An 18,575-nucleotide genomic window follows, 5' to 3' on the forward strand; every position below is an offset into this window, starting at 1 on the left:
CCCAGGCAGAGCGTATCATTGTAGTCTAGCCTGGAAATCTGTTCATGTTCTTTCTGGGAACTGCAGAAGAGAGACCTGATGGGGATGGACAGGGTATGTTAAAAGAAGCCAAGAATGGTGGTCAGGATGATGCAATCAATGCACACGCAAAGCACATAAAAATCAAGCGGAGATTTCCCCATATTGTCATGGCTCCCATTTTGACTTTTTTTTTATTACACCTTGCAGACATCCCTGGGGATGTTTGGAGCCAGTTCGGTCTTAGTGAGCAGACCTATTCTGGCGCTTCCTCCCTCCCTTTCCTCTTCTGCAACACATGAAGCTGTTGAACTGAAATGAACTACAGTCATGTTCAGAATTGCCACCTCACTCCCAGTGTGTGTATGTGTGTGTAAAGGCAGTCTTCATTTGCATTTGCAAATTTGTTTCTAAGCGTAGCACAATTGAAACAGTTGCCTGCGGTGGTGCAGGAACTTAAAAAAAAAGTCATCCAGGTGACAAAGAGCTCAAGAAAGAAACAAATGCACTCAATTACAATCAGTCATTTGCTTCAGGATAGTTTCTATGGATTCCCAGAGTTCAGAACTGCTCAAATCCCAAGAGAAGCAAATGGTTGCAAGATTGGAAAGTGGTGTTTGAAGGGCTTGGGAGGGGGCCCCTAACATTTTTTATCCTTCCTAATTTGGGGGTCTTTTTTCCAACTGAGTGGTTAGGAAACAGGGATGAAATCTATAGAGGAAGAATAGGAGAGTCTTTCTACCCACCGGGGGAAAAAAAAACTAATTAAATACTGACAGCTAACTCCCCAATCACCTTCAAACACCCTCCAAGCAAGTAGAGACGGTCTTGATTCCAATATTATTTGAAGAAATTCACCCAGCATGGAAGGACCTACATCAGAAACAGGAGCCCACAGGAGAGTTGGCCTTTAAGCCATATCCTAGTATCCTGCAGACCTTTTCTAAGGAGTAAATCTCATTGTTTTTCCTTTGAATCCCACTATTTTCAAAGGCAAAACTCCTGCTTGCTGTCTGGACTGAGAGAGAAACCTTTCGCAGAACCCTGAGTTAGCTTCAAATTAGAATGCATCGGCCAGTGCAGAGCGATCTTACAGATTGTGACTTACCTGTTTGATTTCTCATCTCTTCTGCATTACAGGCAGCTGAACTGGGAATGGTGTCAGCCTATTATACATACATCTTCACTAATCTGGTAAGCATTTTTTTTTCCTGTTCCCCTCTAACGCATCTGACTGATGAAAACTGGTCTGTTCAAGCTGTGAGGCTATTGAGTGTCTGGCTCTTCCAGCAAGGGACGGACGGATAGAGAAAGAGGAGTACCAAATGGAAGGTGCCTTGCAGACTTTGGATTTACCCCCCCTTCAAAAAAAAAAGGGGGGGTTGCCATAAAATATATCACCTGGGAGCAGAATTTTGTTCTTGTCATTGTGTTCTATTTTGGGTGGGTTTTGTTGTTGCTGTTGGCTTGTGTTGAGATGCAAATATGAGCAAAATCATATCCTTCCCTTTAAGAAAAGTGAGTGAAGATTTACTAGTAACTTTTGAGCCTTCTCTAGCAACCTGACTCCCATGGGGCACCCAACACCCTCCTGACTGGCTTTCTCCTGAGCTGTTAAAATGGTCCTGTTTGGGTGGAGGTTCAGGGATCGATCTTGAGTTATCTGATTGTTGGTTAGGATTGGGTTACCATCTTTGTATTATTCTGCCGATGCTGAGTTGCATGTATTTTATTTTAAGTGGTAAGCCATGTCAGGTCTTGAGGGTTGAGTGGGAATAAATTCTTGTGAGCAAACAAACAAATGAGAAAATATGCTTGTTCAAAAGCAGTTTCCTTCTAGATCAGTGTTTCTCAACCTTAGCAACTTTTAAGATGTATGGACTTCAACTCCCAGCACAATGGCTGGGAAATTCTGGATGTTGAAGTCCACGTATCTTAAAAGTTGCTAAGGTTGAGAAACACTATTCCAGACTATTAGATGCTAAAGGAAAATGACAGGAGGAGGTAATAGCCTTCATCCAAGGCCTGTGAGATTCACAATTTATAGAAAAGGCCTTTTAGCTGAAGGGACTGAAATGGAAGTAGTCATTTGGTCTGCAGGACTCATTGGCTGGGCGCACGCAATTCAGCTTCTCAAATATGTCATGTCAAAACTCTCTAACTCCATTATAGTCTAACCTAGCCTGTTCCGTCAATCCAGCCATTGTGACTGTGACTTTTCTTAGCTAAAGAAAGGGAGTGGCTTCCCTTCCCCTTGTTGCAGTGGTCGGTCCAGCAACAGAAAGCAAGTTCCTGAACATGAGAAATCACCCAAGGGTTAGGCTTTCAGATTGATCCTTGCTCTCAACTCAGTTTCTCTTCAGTTTACAGCTTGTATCTACTATGGCTGGATTCATACTTCACATTAGGCTATTGTTTGCTTTAAATTTTGTTTGAGTTCACATATTGTGCTAAGCCATAATGTGATTTTTGGTTTTATGGTGGTTATATGGTCTACTATAGCTTGTTCAAAATCTGTGGTTAAAACAAAGAGTGGCTTCATGAGTTGTGCTTCATTCAGTTTAAACCTTGATAGGGTTATCCATTGGGACTGAGTCAAAAAATGATTGCCAAATGTGTGTGTGTGTGTTGGCCATAAACATTTGCAAACTTATCTCCTTCCTTTCTTTGTAATAATGTTTCTGGCTGTAATTTCAAAAAAAGAACCAAAGAGATATTTTATTTTTACCTTTCAAAACCATCTGGTTCCCAGCATGTTTAGAAGTCAGGGATCCATTTGGCATTTCTGTTATGAAGGGCCTAATTTCTTTTGTGATGGAGAAGGTGGTGGATGAAGAGAATTCATAGAGTTTTCTTTCTGATGTCCTTAAAATGGGTGTTTCATGCTATAATTTACATCTGGGTTTGGGAAGGTGTGGAGTGAAATTTCTGCTCTTGAAATAAACTTTTCTGAGTTTCCTCCTGCCATTGGCAGATCTTCCTCATTTGCTCAGTTGTGGCTTTCTTGTGAACATTGCTCAGTAGCTCTACAATACTTTAAAAATGCTTTTTAAAAAACTCTTCCTTGGCAGTATGATATGCTGTACGTCAAAGACATAAAATAAGACTTTCCTTCTTATTGCAAGCACAGAATCCTTCCTGAGTGCATGAAGACTTCTTTTTCACTGGCAGCAACTCATCCCATCCATGTGTGAGTGTTCCTTCCCATTTCCATTGGATCACTCACCACCAGGAAAGAGAGAGAGAGGAGGAATTTAGGAATGTTTAGGTGTCCTGTAATGTGAAGCATGTTCTGGAGTGAGGTTGTCTTCCCTTCAACTCAAAGTTGCTGACAGATTTTCCTTTCTTTCTTTTATTATTCCCCTAAAAAAAAGAAAAGCTTGGCACTGCTTGTAGTGGCCAATGGGCTATACTCAGTAGCCCACCATGTTCTTAGATCAGAATGTCCCTGGGGTATGAAGTTACACCACGTCTAGCATTGTATTCAGGACCACTTTTGGAAGACAGAAGAAGACAACTGTCACTACTCACTGCATTCCAACCAATGTTGCCTCTGGGTTGAGCGCCCTATTGGTCTGCATCCCAGGTTCTCTATTTTGCTGAAGTTCCAAGGTGGCTGAAGCAAGGAATCTTGCAGGTCCCTGATCAAATATGGGATGAGCAAGAATAATGGCTGTGATGCTTTAGCAAACAGACTCTGCTTGGTGGATTCTGGATTGTTTGTTTCAGTCTGGGACAATAGGAGAGTCCTCATTATTCTGTTGCCCCCTCCCAGCAATGCACTGGAGTAAAACATGAAATGATAGTCTGATGGCTGCAGTAAGGAAAACACCTGATTAAACATTAGACATGTTCCTTATTCCATTTAGATGAACTGAGAGAGTTGGAGGGGTGGGAGAAAGCAGAGAACAGACGTCTCCTGAAATCACACAGATGAGATTCAGCACCTTTTTTTTCCTTTTTACTAAGACAGGTTTAGCAATAATGAAATCTCTGTTGCTTTAGATGCAGGGGGACCGATGAGGTGATTAATAAGAATTGCCTTCTAACCTCGATGGTGCTCAGTTTCTATAATTTCAATGAATATTTATGCTCTGTGTGTGTGTGTTTGCGTGTATGCCCAGGAGCAGAGAGCGTGCTGTTATTTGGGTCGGAGAGCAGCAGAAACTGATGGAAACAAGTGGGAACCAATCGTAATCTGAACCTAGGCGGTAGGAATAGATGGGCAAGGATGCTGGAAGCCAATCAGGCGAAGGCATACAAAATAGGAGCAAGGAGATGGTGAAGGCCAACAACTGTTCAGAAGATCACAAAAATATCTGCTTTTTCCCTCCAAAGATACCCGTTTGGATTGAATCCTAGTAATGCTTGGGCCTCTCAATTCCTGGCCAGGTTTTTCACAAATGACTCCTGTCTTTTGGACTTGACCAAAGTTAATAAATTGGGAAATGGGGCATTACTCTAAACCAGTGTTTTTCGACCTTGGCAACTTTCAGATGTGTGGATTTCAACTTCCAGAATTCCCCAGCCAGCATGCTGGCTGGGGAATTCTGGGAGTTGAAGTCCACTCATCTGAAAGTTGCCAAGGTTGAAAGACACCACTACAGACTTTTAACTGCTAAGCTTTCTGGATGTTTCAGGATCAACTGGATTCAAACCCCCAACTCAATATGTCATTGGATTGCAGGGGAATCCTTTCCCCGTTTTTTGTTTAGCTGCACACATGTTGCTTCCAAGTGATCTGAGGTGTCTAACAGAGACCTTCATTTTGCTGTGGTCTTCCTTGCACATTTGCCCCAAATGATGGTCCGTATTGTGTATCTAAATGTAAACTATCACATACGCTATGTATGCCTCAATAATAAAAGTGGCAAGTGAGATAGGCATGACTTGAATGGGGAGATTTCAGAACTTGGCCATTTCTGGGCCCATTCTGTAACTTTATAATCAGGAGAAGTTGACAAAGTGTACTGTTAGTACCAAGCAGTGATTCAGGTAAGCTTTTGTTGACTACACAAGTTATTCTGCTGGATCATAGAAGAAGAGAACATCATGCATTTTTTCCCTACAAATCAAATGGCCATTCTTGGCTGGAACCAAATTATTTCAAATTTGTTGTGGTGCAAGGAAGAAGAGCATTGTCATTGTGACTCCAAGGCTGTTCTCTTCCAGGACATGGATTAGAATCTGTGTTTCTGCATCCTCAACAGTAGCACATAGCTTGAAGCAAGCTAACCTTTTTTGCTTGGGAGTCTACTTAATAATACTCGCTACTGACTTCATTGGGCCAAGCTTACACCCTTGGTTAGAAGTCTAATGTTATTTCAAGGACTCTCCTAAAGTAGAGGCTGGTCGTATACCAAACAGTGTTAATCTCCTTACTCTTGTGTATTGATTAGTTTATTGAAATAATCTAATTCTCACTCCAGTGAAGTCTTGATAGGGTTAATTAAGAAGGAAAGAGTAGCTAGATGAAACTTTGAGCAGATGGAAGAGAGGTTTAAGGAAATTAGTAATATTTAAATGCGGACAAGAGATGGGAGTGGAGCCATTTAAGTTAATAAATCTAGAGGGATTATCAAGTCACTAATGATCCCAATCACGTTCTAACTGGGGCGTGGGGGAATAAGACATAAAATCAAGTTGACAGGTTCTTTGGGATAGCATGTGGAAGGACCATCTGAATCAAATAGTTTGGAGGGGAGGGGTGCTCGAAGGGGAGGGGGAGGTTGGCGATCAAAAGGAGAGGCACTATTATAAATTTCAAATTAAGAATATTAAGATAGGAGACATAGGAAGGTCTCAGTCATAAAAGGGTTCAGGAGGCCTGTACTTGCCATCCTGGAAAATGTCTTGAAGGTTAGCTGTTTGGATTTGAAAACTCGCCTCCCTGCACTTGATGGCAATTAGGCTTCATGGTTGCATTGTTGTGGATTTTAGGGAAGATGCGAGGCTAGCTGGCTGGCTTCCATCAAGACTGGTGACTCATCCTGACTTTAAATCCTCCTAATTAGACAGTTCAATGGAGAGAAAAACTTGGAGAATGAAAACAAGCATTTCTAGTGGAGAATAGGAGACAAATCACAGCTCCACTGCGAGACCGGAGCTACCATGGAACCCAAATATTAATTTGATAGATTTCTATCCTGCTGTTTTTTCCTGGAACTCAGTGTGGCATGGACAGCACTCCTCCATTTTCTCCTCCATTTTTTTCCCCACAACTTCCCTGGGGGATATGTTGGGAGGAGAGAGAAATGGCCCCAGGTGACCAGTGAGCTTCCATGGCTGGGGGTGGATTTGGTTACTACAGCACTTGAACCACCTTGCCCACACATAGATGTAGTCAAGACAGTAGCTGTATTCAGACCACTTGTTTAACTTGGTTACTGAATTAACCAATTTTCTGGGTTCACACAGTCCATTGAACTAAGCTATTCAAATGGACAGATTGGGTTGGAGCAACCAATGCTCTGTTTGATGCTCCTAATGATTGGGGGAAGGTGCATTGCAGCATTTGCAAAACGTAATTCATCTCCAGCTCACTTGTGAAACACGGTGAGTACTTCCTGCAAATATTTGGCCAGATCTTCCTCTGCTGTGTCTCATAGGTATCATAGGAACATAGAGTGGGAAGGGGAAGTTGAGGCCATCCAGTCTAACCCTCAGCTTAATGCAAGGATCCAAATTAGAGCTTCAGCTTGAACACAGCCACTCAATGGGAGGCCACCACTTCTCTAGATAATTAGTTCCACCATCAAACTGCTTTTACTGTTAAGGTTTTTTCAACGTCTGACCACAATCTGTTTTCCTATAGATTAAATTAGATAACATATCCATTATTCAGTGTCTTGCATTCTGGAATGAGAGAGAACAAGTCTTGATCTTCTTCTCTGTGACATCCTTCCAGGTGCTCTTTTATTCTCCCTTCAGTCATTTTTTTTTTCAAGGCTAAAGATGACCAGCTCCTTCAGTCTCTTTTTATAGCTCTAGTTTATCGTCCCCCTGATCTTTCTCACTGACCTTCTCTGGACCTGTTCCAATTCCCCTAAATCTTTAGCAAAATGTGGTGCCCAGAAATGGAACCTGGACTCATGGTGGGGCCTGACCAAAGAAAAAAGAAGTGGGATAATTACTTCCTGAGCTTTGGAAATATTTTCTTGGCTGGCTGGATTTGAAGCAATGAGAGAAATGCAGGAGAAAGCTCTAGAGAGATGCACAATGCCAGCTGCTCTTCATACAATGACCCGCCTCTACTTTCCCCATGAGTAACCCAGTACTGAATTTCTTGAAGATTGAGGCCAACTCAGAGAAAAGCTCAGAAGGAAATGAGCATAACTGGATTGGATTTTCATAGGCAGTAATGAAGATTAATAGTCACTCAGCTCCCCAAAACTCTGTCCTTCTACCTCCGGGATAGCTTTATCACTTTATCTCTGTAATTTGCTTTCTCCATATATCTAAAAGGGAGGATATGTTAATATCCTCCCTTTTAAATATACATATAATAATCTATTCATCTTCAAGCAGATTCTCCCTTTATCTTAGCTGTTACTGCAATTCTTTTTTGTAGTTCTTTCCCTCTTAGATTGTATTTGGTATTGAGCCCAACAAGATACTCTGATCTTTTGTTCTGGAATGCCGTGATTCTTGGATCAGAACTCTGGAGCCTCAGTCTTGATCATAGTTGTAGGAATGAGTCCCCCATGTATGCTCTTGTATGGTGTGTTGTCCCTTGAAAGCAACATTCAAGAAATCCATATATGTACCATAACAACATGGTTAAGTTTATTAACTCAGCTGTCTATGGGGGCCCTGATCAGACTCTTAATGCAATCCTGGTGCAATTTTGGCTTTGTGTCAAAAGAAAAGAAGGAAGGAAATATTCTGGAGGATAAGAGGGAAGGTATACCGGGAATTGCCAGATATTCGCCTTTTGATCCTCAGGGTGGGAATTTTAAATCATAGGTTCATCTGCTAATCTCAAATTGCTATCTTTCAATCCTAGGCCTAGAAGAACTGCAGAAATATTATTCTAAACTACTGCTTTATAAGAAATAAAAATTCTGCTAGAAGTCACCATTCTAACAGTGAAGAAATTGCATAAAATATTGTTCACTCAATGCTTCTCACTCTCTGTCAGTCCTTCAAGGTAGGTCAGGTCAGGAAACAGACACTACAAGAACTATTAAAACTCTATTATTGTCAGGTGTAATGACAGAACCTTGAAAGCCCGCCACAGAGTTTCACTCTACCCCTTTTACCCCATACAAAATCAAGGTAGTGTTATTTTGAGTTTCGTTCTCACTCATATCAATTTGCATATCTCCTAACCACAGTTGAGCTCAACCTGGAGTATTGAGAAAGGCATCTACATAGCACAGGTGGAAGTTCTAGACCAGTGTTTCTCAACCTTGGCAACTTTAAGATGTGTGGCTGGCTGGGGAATTCTGGGAGTTGAAGTCCACACATCTTAACGTTGCCAAGGTTGAGAAACACTGGTCTAGACAATGGATCTTCCAATAGAGACCTGTACAGCTTATTCCTTTATCCTTTGCCAGTAGCATCTATTATACATTCTTTTCCACATTCCCTAAATCCTTCATTGATCTGCTAGGTTGTTGAGTCTAATGTGACTTGCTGCATGACAATTGATTGTTAACATTCTTCCTGCAGCCTCCATCTGACCTGATCTTGATGAATTGCTTCCTGGTTCCATGCATCAGGGCACAACTTTAGCATGACCTCAGCTGAAGATTCCAATAATCCACTCTGAAGTAGTGATGAACTTCTTTTCTTTTCAAATTCCACTCCCCTATTAGTTTAGTGGGCACTGGTGCCAGGTTGCTGAGCTGTCACTCAAAGTTTAGGAAAAGATAAAATGAAACTGCTTTCACCAAACTTATAATGCTTATGTGCAACAAGATTGGACAAAAGATCTGAATGTTTGTACTTCTGGAACCTTCATGATGAAACCTGTCCAGGCCAAGAGCAATTGAAAAACTTGTGTGCATACAGTAATGTATAAACTTCCAGAAATAATAATAATAATAAAACTTCTATATCCAATTGCCAAGGCAACTTCCTTTCTGAAGAGGAAATTGATTTTTGCATGCAGTATATTCTGCAATTATTGACAAAGTTAATATGTTACAAGTGAACCAAACGCTTTTCTTTTTTTAAGTCATAAAGCACTTAGTGTAATCTAGTACAATTTAGTGAATAAATGGAAATGTTTTTCAAGCAGCTTAAGAATGATACATTGATTTAGCAGCTTAACATTTATAGAGACTGAAGGCCACTGGATTCTGAAAGAGAAGAATACGTATTTTCCGAAGAAGACACCTTCCTGTTGGGGATGGTGCCATGTCTCAATTAGAAGAGTCCCAATGCATATTTGAAAGTATATCCTTTTTCACAAACTTAGATGGATGTTGAGGATCATCAACTACTTACAATACTATATATTGTCCTCTGCTTAGACTCTACCACTCCAATGTGGATGGAGAAGGGAGGGTTAAGTGATTTTGTTTAGAATTCTTTTTCTTTTAATTGAGATTAAGAAGCATGATTTCTGCTGGAGGAGGAAACAGTGGAGTGGAATTCCAGAATTGAGATACTATTAATCCTTTAGGCTTCTCAGAACTTCCTTAAAAAATCTGCTGCGAATGATAAAGGAAACTAAACCAAAAATAGAAGGTTTGAGGGCACCACCAGATTTGGATAGCATTATGACAGCAGCATCTGAATTCTCTCTGCTGCCTCCATTCTGGATCTGCCCCCTCATCAGATCATAAAATTCTCATAAAGCAGCACTTAAAGAATGATTAGAAGGATATTAATCAACAGCAGATCTCAAAATCCAATAAAGCTCTTGCAGTAATTGATAAAGGGAGTTGAACGTGTGTGTGCAGAAAGATGGAAAGAGAGAGATTTTGGCCTCACAAGAAATCAAGCTCTGCAAAAGCTTGTGATTTTCCATCTTACCTCTGTTTCTCTAAGGAAGAGAAAGTGTCTCTTGGCTAGATAAATGACCTGGGTTAATAAAACTATGATAAACATCTCATAAGGAAGAGAAAATTCTGCAGCCAGGAAGTGATGTCTGTCAGTGAAAAGGGTGCTGTCAGTAGTGTACGTAACCTAAGAAGAGCAAATTGTTTCTGCGCTTTCTAAGCTATGTAATTAGCAGAATCAGATTACTAATGTCAATGGCCACCTGCATTGGATAACACAGACTGTGTCCCTTTAAGGAGAATTAAATTAATTTTAACTCTTAAATCAGCATCCTTGCTCTGGAATGTTACAAGTGGCCTACAACTTCTTTTACCTTGCTCCTTTCATCTAGGCTTTTCCAACCACTCCATGGATGCTATGTATCTTGATTTGCCCATGCCCTAAGTACTCAGGGGGACTTGTGTCATCCTCAGTCTAGTGGATTAATGCTGAATTGTCCCCCCAAAGACAAGCCAGCCTCTGGAGTCTCTATTTCCTTTCTTCTCCAGACCTAGGAAAGAGATATAAGAGATGGCGAGTGGGCTGAGAAAGAAACTGGAGGAACTCTAGGTATATACAACCAACAGATGGAAGGGGAGTTGTTAGTAGCTTATCTCATAAATCACAGCACAGTCCGGGCTGCAAAGAAACCAAGAAGCGATTCGAAGCGTTAAAAGAAACTCCGTTTTAGTGATCTCACTCATAAAAGAGGCTGGAGATTCCTATCACAATTTCCAAGATTCTATCCCTTACCCCTAATTCTTGCATTAAAACTCCTTATTGAATTCCCCTCAACATACAATTTACAGGGCCATTGAGTCTGTATGGTTCTAGTGTTTTGTTCTCCTGTATGTAGGCGGTTTCTCAGGATACCATCTTTTCAAATTCCTTGTTAATTTTGTTTCTGGGCTGGCATTTCGTGAAGTTGTTCCCTGGAGTTGTGTTATTCTGCAACAGGGCTACTCAGTTACCTGGCTACGCCTAAGAGACCACTGTTTTCTCTCAGATTGGATCTCTTTCTTGGTCCTCCAGCGTCTGTCCAGGGAGAAAGACAGATCGTGCTCGTTTGGCACAATTGTCACACTCTTTGCATACGAAATCCCTTCAGGCCCCAGTTCTCATTAGCCATCTGCCCTTGTGCCACAAGATGACAATGTGCTGTGAGGAAATAAATAACCTGTCTGGGAGACAGAAGAACAGTATCATTCAAATGCATCAATAATGGGCCGCTAATTTTTGTGTGGCCTAATGATAATGTGCCTTTATCCAAAATACTGCTCAGTCCTCTGACCTAAGTTGGTTCGCCACGGACAAGTCACACTCATGGCATTTCCCATCTTCCTTATGCGCTAGCGTAATAGCCGAAATAGCAAAACAAATAACAGAAACTTACGTTAAATTTCTGATTTATGAGGGTAAAATTTCTGTCCTGACCCCAGATCATAATTTATTTCATGGTTGTAACTGCTCATAGAAATTGAAGTTTTAATGCTTCCTTTGATCTGTGAAGGTCAGTCCCAATGCTGCTTGTGAAGTTAAGATGAGCCTTTTTTATGGAGAGAGAGGTTGGATTCTCCAGTGAGTCCATCTTGTAAGATTTATAGAGACAGAGGGTAAGGCCTTCTCAGTTTTGACGATACACATGACTTTCTCCTGGTCGTGTTTGTAACAGATGAGGATTGTGTAATTTTTTTTTCAGAAGGAGTTTGTAAATAAATAGGTTTTGGAGCTTCTTGACATTCTCTATGCTTTTACCAATCCTTGCAGTTCCTTAAATCCCCTCCCTTCATTTTTTTTCCTTATGACTTTTGAAGAACATGCTAATTCTGCTGTTTGTGTTTTGATACTTGGCTTCCTGTAGGAGTTTTCCCTCCAGCAACTGGACAGCTTTCTGGATGATCGAGTGAACATCATGGGGTTTTCTATCTTCAACCAGTCCCACCCTTTCTTCCAGGAATTTGCAGAGAGTCTCAACCAGTCATGGTTAGAGAATTGTGACCATATTCCCTTTACTGGACCAGCAGTAAGTAAACCATGTATCTATCCTCATCCCACTCATCCTCATGTCATGATAACCTGTGTGGGGAAAAAGAAGAAGCAAACTTTTCAAAGGGATTCAATAATGAAAAATGGAAAGGTCTAGAATGTTATGTACCTCTCAACTCTCCCCACCTACATTGCTCAAATTAGATGAAATAACGGAAGTTAAAATAAGATCTGTGCTTCCTCATTTTTCAGATTTCAGGTTGAAGATTTCAAGAGCAGGGTCTTTTCTATGGTAGCAGTTCTCTTGTGGAGTTCCAAGCCTAGAGCAGGCTAGTGTCCCATAAACTATTAAGATAACCTAATTGGTTGAGCTTTGATAGGCCAATCAAATAGCTGCATATGTTCTTCTAATTCTGCTGCTAGGAGTTATTTTGGGATATTCTGATTTTCCTCTGGATTGTCAGTGTTCCTTATGTCATGTCCATGTCATGCTTAGGTGTTTCCTACAGGTGTCTAATTGGCCCCTGTGGGGAAGAGGATGGGAGACCACATAGATCTTGAGGAATTGAAACAGCAGGGTTCTTCTGTTCCTTTATCTTATAAAAGTTTTGATTAGTACATAATCAAGCCAGTACATAAACTTTAATCCTCCCCAGTCTTGTTTTCGTGGAAACATTAACATTGTCTTGTACAGAACCAGAGTCTTGTTTAATCTGGCTATCTAAACTTACCAGCAATGGCTCTTCAAGTTTTGAGGCAGGAGGTTCCAGATTGAACCCAAGATCGTCTGCATGGAGATAATGTATTCTACTCCTCAGTTACTGCTACTTTCATCAGCCTTCAACCTAGGTGTCCTTCAGATGTGTGGACTTCAACCCCAGGATTCCTTAATCATCATAGCCATTGCTGAGAATTCTGGGAATCTCACTTATCTGAAGGATGTCTAAGTTTGGGAAGTCTGCTCAAAAGTTATGACCATGTTACAGTTGCATGGCCTTCTCACCATGGCAGCATGTTATGATGTGGTCCTCCAGCTGTTGTATTTTTACATTTGCAACATGGTATCATCCCGCTAAGGGATATGTCCTCCTTGAAGAATGTATCTCTTCCCCCCTCTTAAATTGCATTTTAAGTAGTACATTAACAGACTGGGAACTTCTCTGTCTCTAGATTAAAGCCTTTCAGGGCACCCTGAAGGGAATGATTTGTGTCTTCGCTAGAAAGCAGAATGAAAGGGAATTTGGAGTTGCTGCTCTGACATGGCTTCTCTGGGAAGGTAGGAAGATGCACTGTTAGGGTTGGCTCTTATGCAGGGCTGGAGATGTGAATACGTAAGCCGGCACTCGATCTTCTCCCTTTCCTGCTCACATGAAAGGTCAGGGTGCTTATAAGAGGGTATGTTATGTGATTTGCATCACCATGTTCTCTGCCCTAAAATATCAGGGGTGGCTGGCACCAGACGGGCTCGGCTGTTTGCTTACATATTTTCCACCTGCCGTGATTTTAGCTGAGCTCATATCCTCTTCTGTCCCCCTCCATCACTGTCCTCCCACTCTTCTCCTCCAATCCAGAGAAACACCACAGCTAATTCACTACCCAATCTCACAGTGTACCTGGCACAATCTCTCCATTGCTTAAATGCCTCCGACAGTAGTGGAAATGCATTATAAATAAACCTTGTTCATAAAGCCAGAGATTTGTGACAGGCTGGAGGGAAGAAGGATTTCTCTCCCTGTTGCTTTTCTCAAGCTTCTGCTGGTGGCAATTTTACCAGCTTTGTTCTGTTTTTCAATTGCAATCCCATTTTAATGGGGCTCAAATTTTACCTATGCAAAATGTAGATTTTACTACTCAATACTTTTCTTATATTTGCTAGTCTTCCCTACATCTTTCCAGGCATTACACAGAAACACGTGCGACGTGATTTTGATGACTTTTTTTTTTTTTAACTTCCAAAGACCAAGGAGTTTGGGGATATGCAGAGAAGATTACAGAAGTAAAGGGGTGGGAAAGCTGCATGTTCCTCTCTCCAAAAACCAGCTTCCTCTCAAAATTGTCCCCTAGTGTTTCCACTCCTGGGAGACCTATACTTAGCATTAGGCACAAATCTAGGGGGAATTAGCTCTGGGGATGGGGAGATGAATAACTCATAGAGAAATAACTGAGCATTCTATCTTGACTTCATCTCCAACTTCAAAATTGGGTTAGAGCATTATTGTTATATCTGTTGTGGTGCAACCTGCCATTATATTCCACTACATGGAAACAGCTGAGCTGTTTCAAAAACAATTTAAACTATCTCAGTTGGTCCCCAAAGAATTGTTAAAATTCAAATTTTGAGCAAGGTGTCTGGGAGCAGGGACCTTCTTCCCATTTTCTCCCACTGGCTCTGCTTGATCGCTGGATCCCACCCTCATTAGCAGCAAAAATGCAGTGTTCTTTTCCCAACCATGACATTTTTGGGTGGCAGTAGATGCCGGCAGGTGAGGCTGGCTTCCAGAAGCTCTACAAACCACAGAAGTGAAGCTGGTGGCCATAAATAGTTTATCACTGGTGTTTCCTTGTATAGCCATCTATCTCAAGAGATGTGGATGTCCACAGAGAACTCTGCATGATCAAATCTGATGGTTGGGTTTACAAGGGGGTTTGTGAAAACTATGGAAATCTTGCTGAGAGATCATGGAACTTTTTCTGCAGAAAATGTTGGGGAGTTATTTGTTCCAAACGCAGCTTCCATGAATCATACAGCAAGGAATGGAAACCAAAGGAAAGCACAGAAAATTACAGATGGCTAGATTAGGTAATTAAAATGTGGGCTAAAACAGATGTTTGTAATTAACTGTTTATTCCACTGTCAGAAATCCTGATTGTACCATTGGAATGGTACAACTTGTAATTCTCTATATTAAATTTGGGGGCAAGTGTGACATTCTTTTATACACAGAGAGACAATAAAATAGCAGTTTAAAAAACTTTGAGAGCTCTTCAAGGGTGGTTTCCTAGGAGAAAAAAAATAGGGCTACAGGACTTGGTCATTTGGAGACCTGTGTCAATGAACACTTTATGTTTAATTTGTCTTTGCTTTCAAAGTAGTGTTTTAACAGCACACTGGTACTTCATCAAAAGAAAAGATTTTTTTTTAGCATGCATTTATTAAATAGGGACATGGCTCTTTCCTTTTTATAAAGTGTAGGGTGAACGCTTATTGTTGAGAAATGTCTACTTTGATATGAAAGTCTGACTATGATGGGGTCAATGCTATAGTGTGTTTCCTTCATACATCCAAACCTTCATTGTACTGTAGTCTGTGGATGTGAAAGTTGAACGTGTAAGCCAGCTCTTTATGATCTTCCAGTATAGATATTATTACATGCTGACATATCAATACAAGAACTGTAAAATCCATAGGTTACTAAGACCCTCATGTTTTTGTTTGACAGAAGAAATTGATTGATGTGCCATCAAGTCAGTGTTGACTCTTAGCAACCACATGGATAGATTTTTTTCGGTCCCTAACCTGGTCTTTCAGGCCTTCCAACAGTCCACCCATTGTCACTGCAACTGAGTCCTTCCACCTTTCTGCTGATTATCCTCTTCTTCTCTTCCATCTTTCCCAGCATTAGAGCCTTATCTAGAGAACTAATGTGTCCAAAGTAGGGTAATTTGAGCCTGTTGATTTGTGCTCAAGTGGGAACTCTGGGTTGATTTGTTCTAAGATCCATTGGTTTGTTTTCCTGGCTGTCCACAGTATCCTCAGGAATCTTCTCCAATGTCAAATTTCAAAAGCGTCAGTATTCTTCCTGCTTCTTCAAAGAAATTGCTTGACCTACAACAGGTTTCTTGATTTCTTAATACTGTTACCAGTTGATCCAGTTTTATTCTTTAGTTAGAGGACCTCAATAATCTATCTCTGTAGATACTGATTTGGTTCCCTGTTGGTTGCAATGATGGTTGTATTTCTATAGTTTCCTTCTAGCAGTTCCTTTAAACTCCTAGTAATCACCCAGAGTTTTAAAAGCATGATGTAATCAAGATGTGAAAAAGAACTTTTCACATATTTAGTTACTAAATATGAGTTAGCAGTGTCATATGGCTACAAAAAAGGGCAAAGACCATTTTAGGCAGTATTAAAAGAAATTTAATCTCTAAATCATGGGAAATAATGATTCTACTTTATTATGCATTGGTCTCAATAATGATTCTACTTTATTATGCATTGATCTAAGTTCTTCTTCAAATAGAGTGCCCAGAATTGGACCTAGGACTTCAGGACCCTCCTGAGGTCCTAAGTCCAATTCTGGGCACTGTACTTGAAGAAGAACTTAGACAAATTTGCTAGACAGCCACCTTCTTGCTCCTCAGAATTCTTTTAACTTGAACTGATCGGAGCTTGAGGGACCAAAAATGAAAACAAATGGTACTGAAACAATATACGCTAATGAGCAAATGAAGAGATATTTGCAAATGGGCTGTTAGTGTCAGCAAGGAAAGAATGAGAAATCTAAAAGGGTAACAATTGGATCTAAGGTCGAGTGGAGAGAAGTAGGGGAAGACATATTTCACGCCCACTGGATGGTTGGAAGAGCCTGGGGGATCTGCACAATAGCCTCCTTCTGGAGAAATACAATTTAATTGTGTATGCTGTCTGCCATACTAGCTGAATCCCAAAGTGCTTTATTGCTTTAAATAAGAGTAACAGATAAATAGTGGCAGAGGGAGATGGCAATTAAATGATCCAGACAAAGGAGGAAATTTTGTTCTCAAGCAAGATTCATCTGGGAAGCTGACAAGACAGAAGTCAAGGAGGTTCTTCCAGATCATGTGGCTCGCCAATAAGATGAAGATATACAAGGCACGTATAGCCTGAGTTGGCACCATCCTACCAATGGAAGGATGATTGTCGAATCTGGGCTTCAGTGCTGATGGTAGAAGACAGCGCAGGGCAAATTGTGAACTACACAACTCCTTCCTTGGAGAGGAAGACAGGGCACTCGCTGCCTGAAACTGCTGCATCTTGTCTCATGGTATGCAGTCCTATCAGCTGCAACTAAGTAGGATCAGATGGTGGTTTGTCATCATGAAAGGTGGATGGCAACAGAGTGAGGTGGAGATGATGATGATGATGATGATGATGATGATGATGATGATGATGATGATGGTTGGTCGCACAGTCAGCCAGATGTTTAGACTGGATTTGGCATTTTTATCCACTTATCAAGTCCTTTCCAAGGACCTGGGATAGGCAGATGTTGTTGTTTGATGGATTATTGTTGTTGTTATTAGTGGGGGCCATCCGGATCTTTGGGGGGAGCCTCATTCCAGAGGACAGTTGCTACGACAGAGAAGGATATGATTTGGGAGTTTGGAGGGGAAATTATGACAGAATCAAGTTCATATCCTGGATAACATTTTGTCTAAATCCTATTGTGCAAGCCTTATACTGTAGTCCTGTTTCTCAGGAAACTGCCCTTGATCATCTTGTCTAATAAAATTAAAAAACAAGACAGTGGACAAAATATTTTTTTTAAATCCAAGAACTGAAGCAAATATTTGTAAGCTACAAAGTCGAAAATCCCAATCAATATTGTCATATGCTTCATTAAGATCTACAAGCATCATTTGTGGCAGCTAATAAGAGATCGTTAACTGCACAGGAAAAAGGAGAAGAGAAGTGAAACGTGGACTAGAAGATCTTTAAAGATCGTAAGTCAGGCAACTGACATTATGGCAGCAAATGGAGGCCCACCAAGATAAATTGAGTTTTGACCTGCTGCTGGTTGGTTTGATCTTGGGTTCTTTTCATGTAGCAGTCAGACAAACCTCTGGAAATCTGATCTACCTGGAAAAATCAGAACACTATCTCAGACTTCTCATTTCGCTCATGGCAGTGCAGCTTGAGAAGATGCCAGCCTGTTGATTCAATGGCAAGAACATTTTTATTTTTGAACTTTGTCCTGGGCAGATTTTTTTCTTTGATAGATATGGCTCTTATTTTGGAAAAGGCATTGTTTGTTTATTTATTTTTCTCATTATCTCTCCTGCTTTTCTATCCATAGGACACTCAAGATAACTCATAGGCTAAAATCAAAGACCAATTCAAACAACTAAAATGATTAGAAATACAATTCAAAGATCCTAGTTTAACTGACTCCTGAGAAAACCCTCCCTTTTCGTAAGCCGACTTATGATTCATGAGTAGAGGCCAGGAAGAACAGGGCATAATAAATCAGGACCTGTGAAACACAGCTTCTTGACAGAAGTTCATCTTGCCAACCTAATTTTCTCCAGATACAACTCCTAGAATTCCAGGTGACCGTGGCTATTGACTAGTGTGTCTTAGAACTCTGGGAGTTAGAACCATGACACATCTGGAGGCCACCAAGCAGAGGAAGGCTGGCTTAACACTTTTTTTAAAAAAAAAAGCAAAGTCATCGTCAAAGGCCTCCTGTTTCTCATTCACTGTAATGCTAGATTCAATGATTTAGAATCAATTTATCGGTAGCTAAGCAATTGAATAGACTGTATACTTTTATAATGGTGTCAGATTAGGGAGGACAGACTATCCTTTCTTTTTAAAACCA

General features: G+C 40.7%; 1 protein-coding gene across 1 annotated transcript in view; it reads left to right on the forward strand.

Moving 5' to 3' along the window:
• Positions 1–18,575, forward strand: part of GRIK4 (glutamate ionotropic receptor kainate type subunit 4) — a 194,179-nt gene that overhangs the window by 109,101 nt on the left and 66,503 nt on the right. Inside the window, exons 7-8 of the mRNA XM_015891537.3 lie at positions 1,159–1,212; positions 11,870–12,031. Of these exons, the coding sequence (XP_015747023.1) occupies positions 1,159–1,212; positions 11,870–12,031 (216 nt within the window). The remainder of the gene's footprint in view (positions 1–1,158; positions 1,213–11,869; positions 12,032–18,575) is intronic.

This window comes from Python bivittatus, unplaced genomic scaffold, assembly GCF_059951505.1.
Source record: "Python bivittatus isolate LINGU-HERP-01145 unplaced genomic scaffold, Pbiv_v1 ctg000320_np1212, whole genome shotgun sequence".
Taxonomy (NCBI): Eukaryota; Metazoa; Chordata; class Lepidosauria; order Squamata; family Pythonidae; genus Python; species Python bivittatus.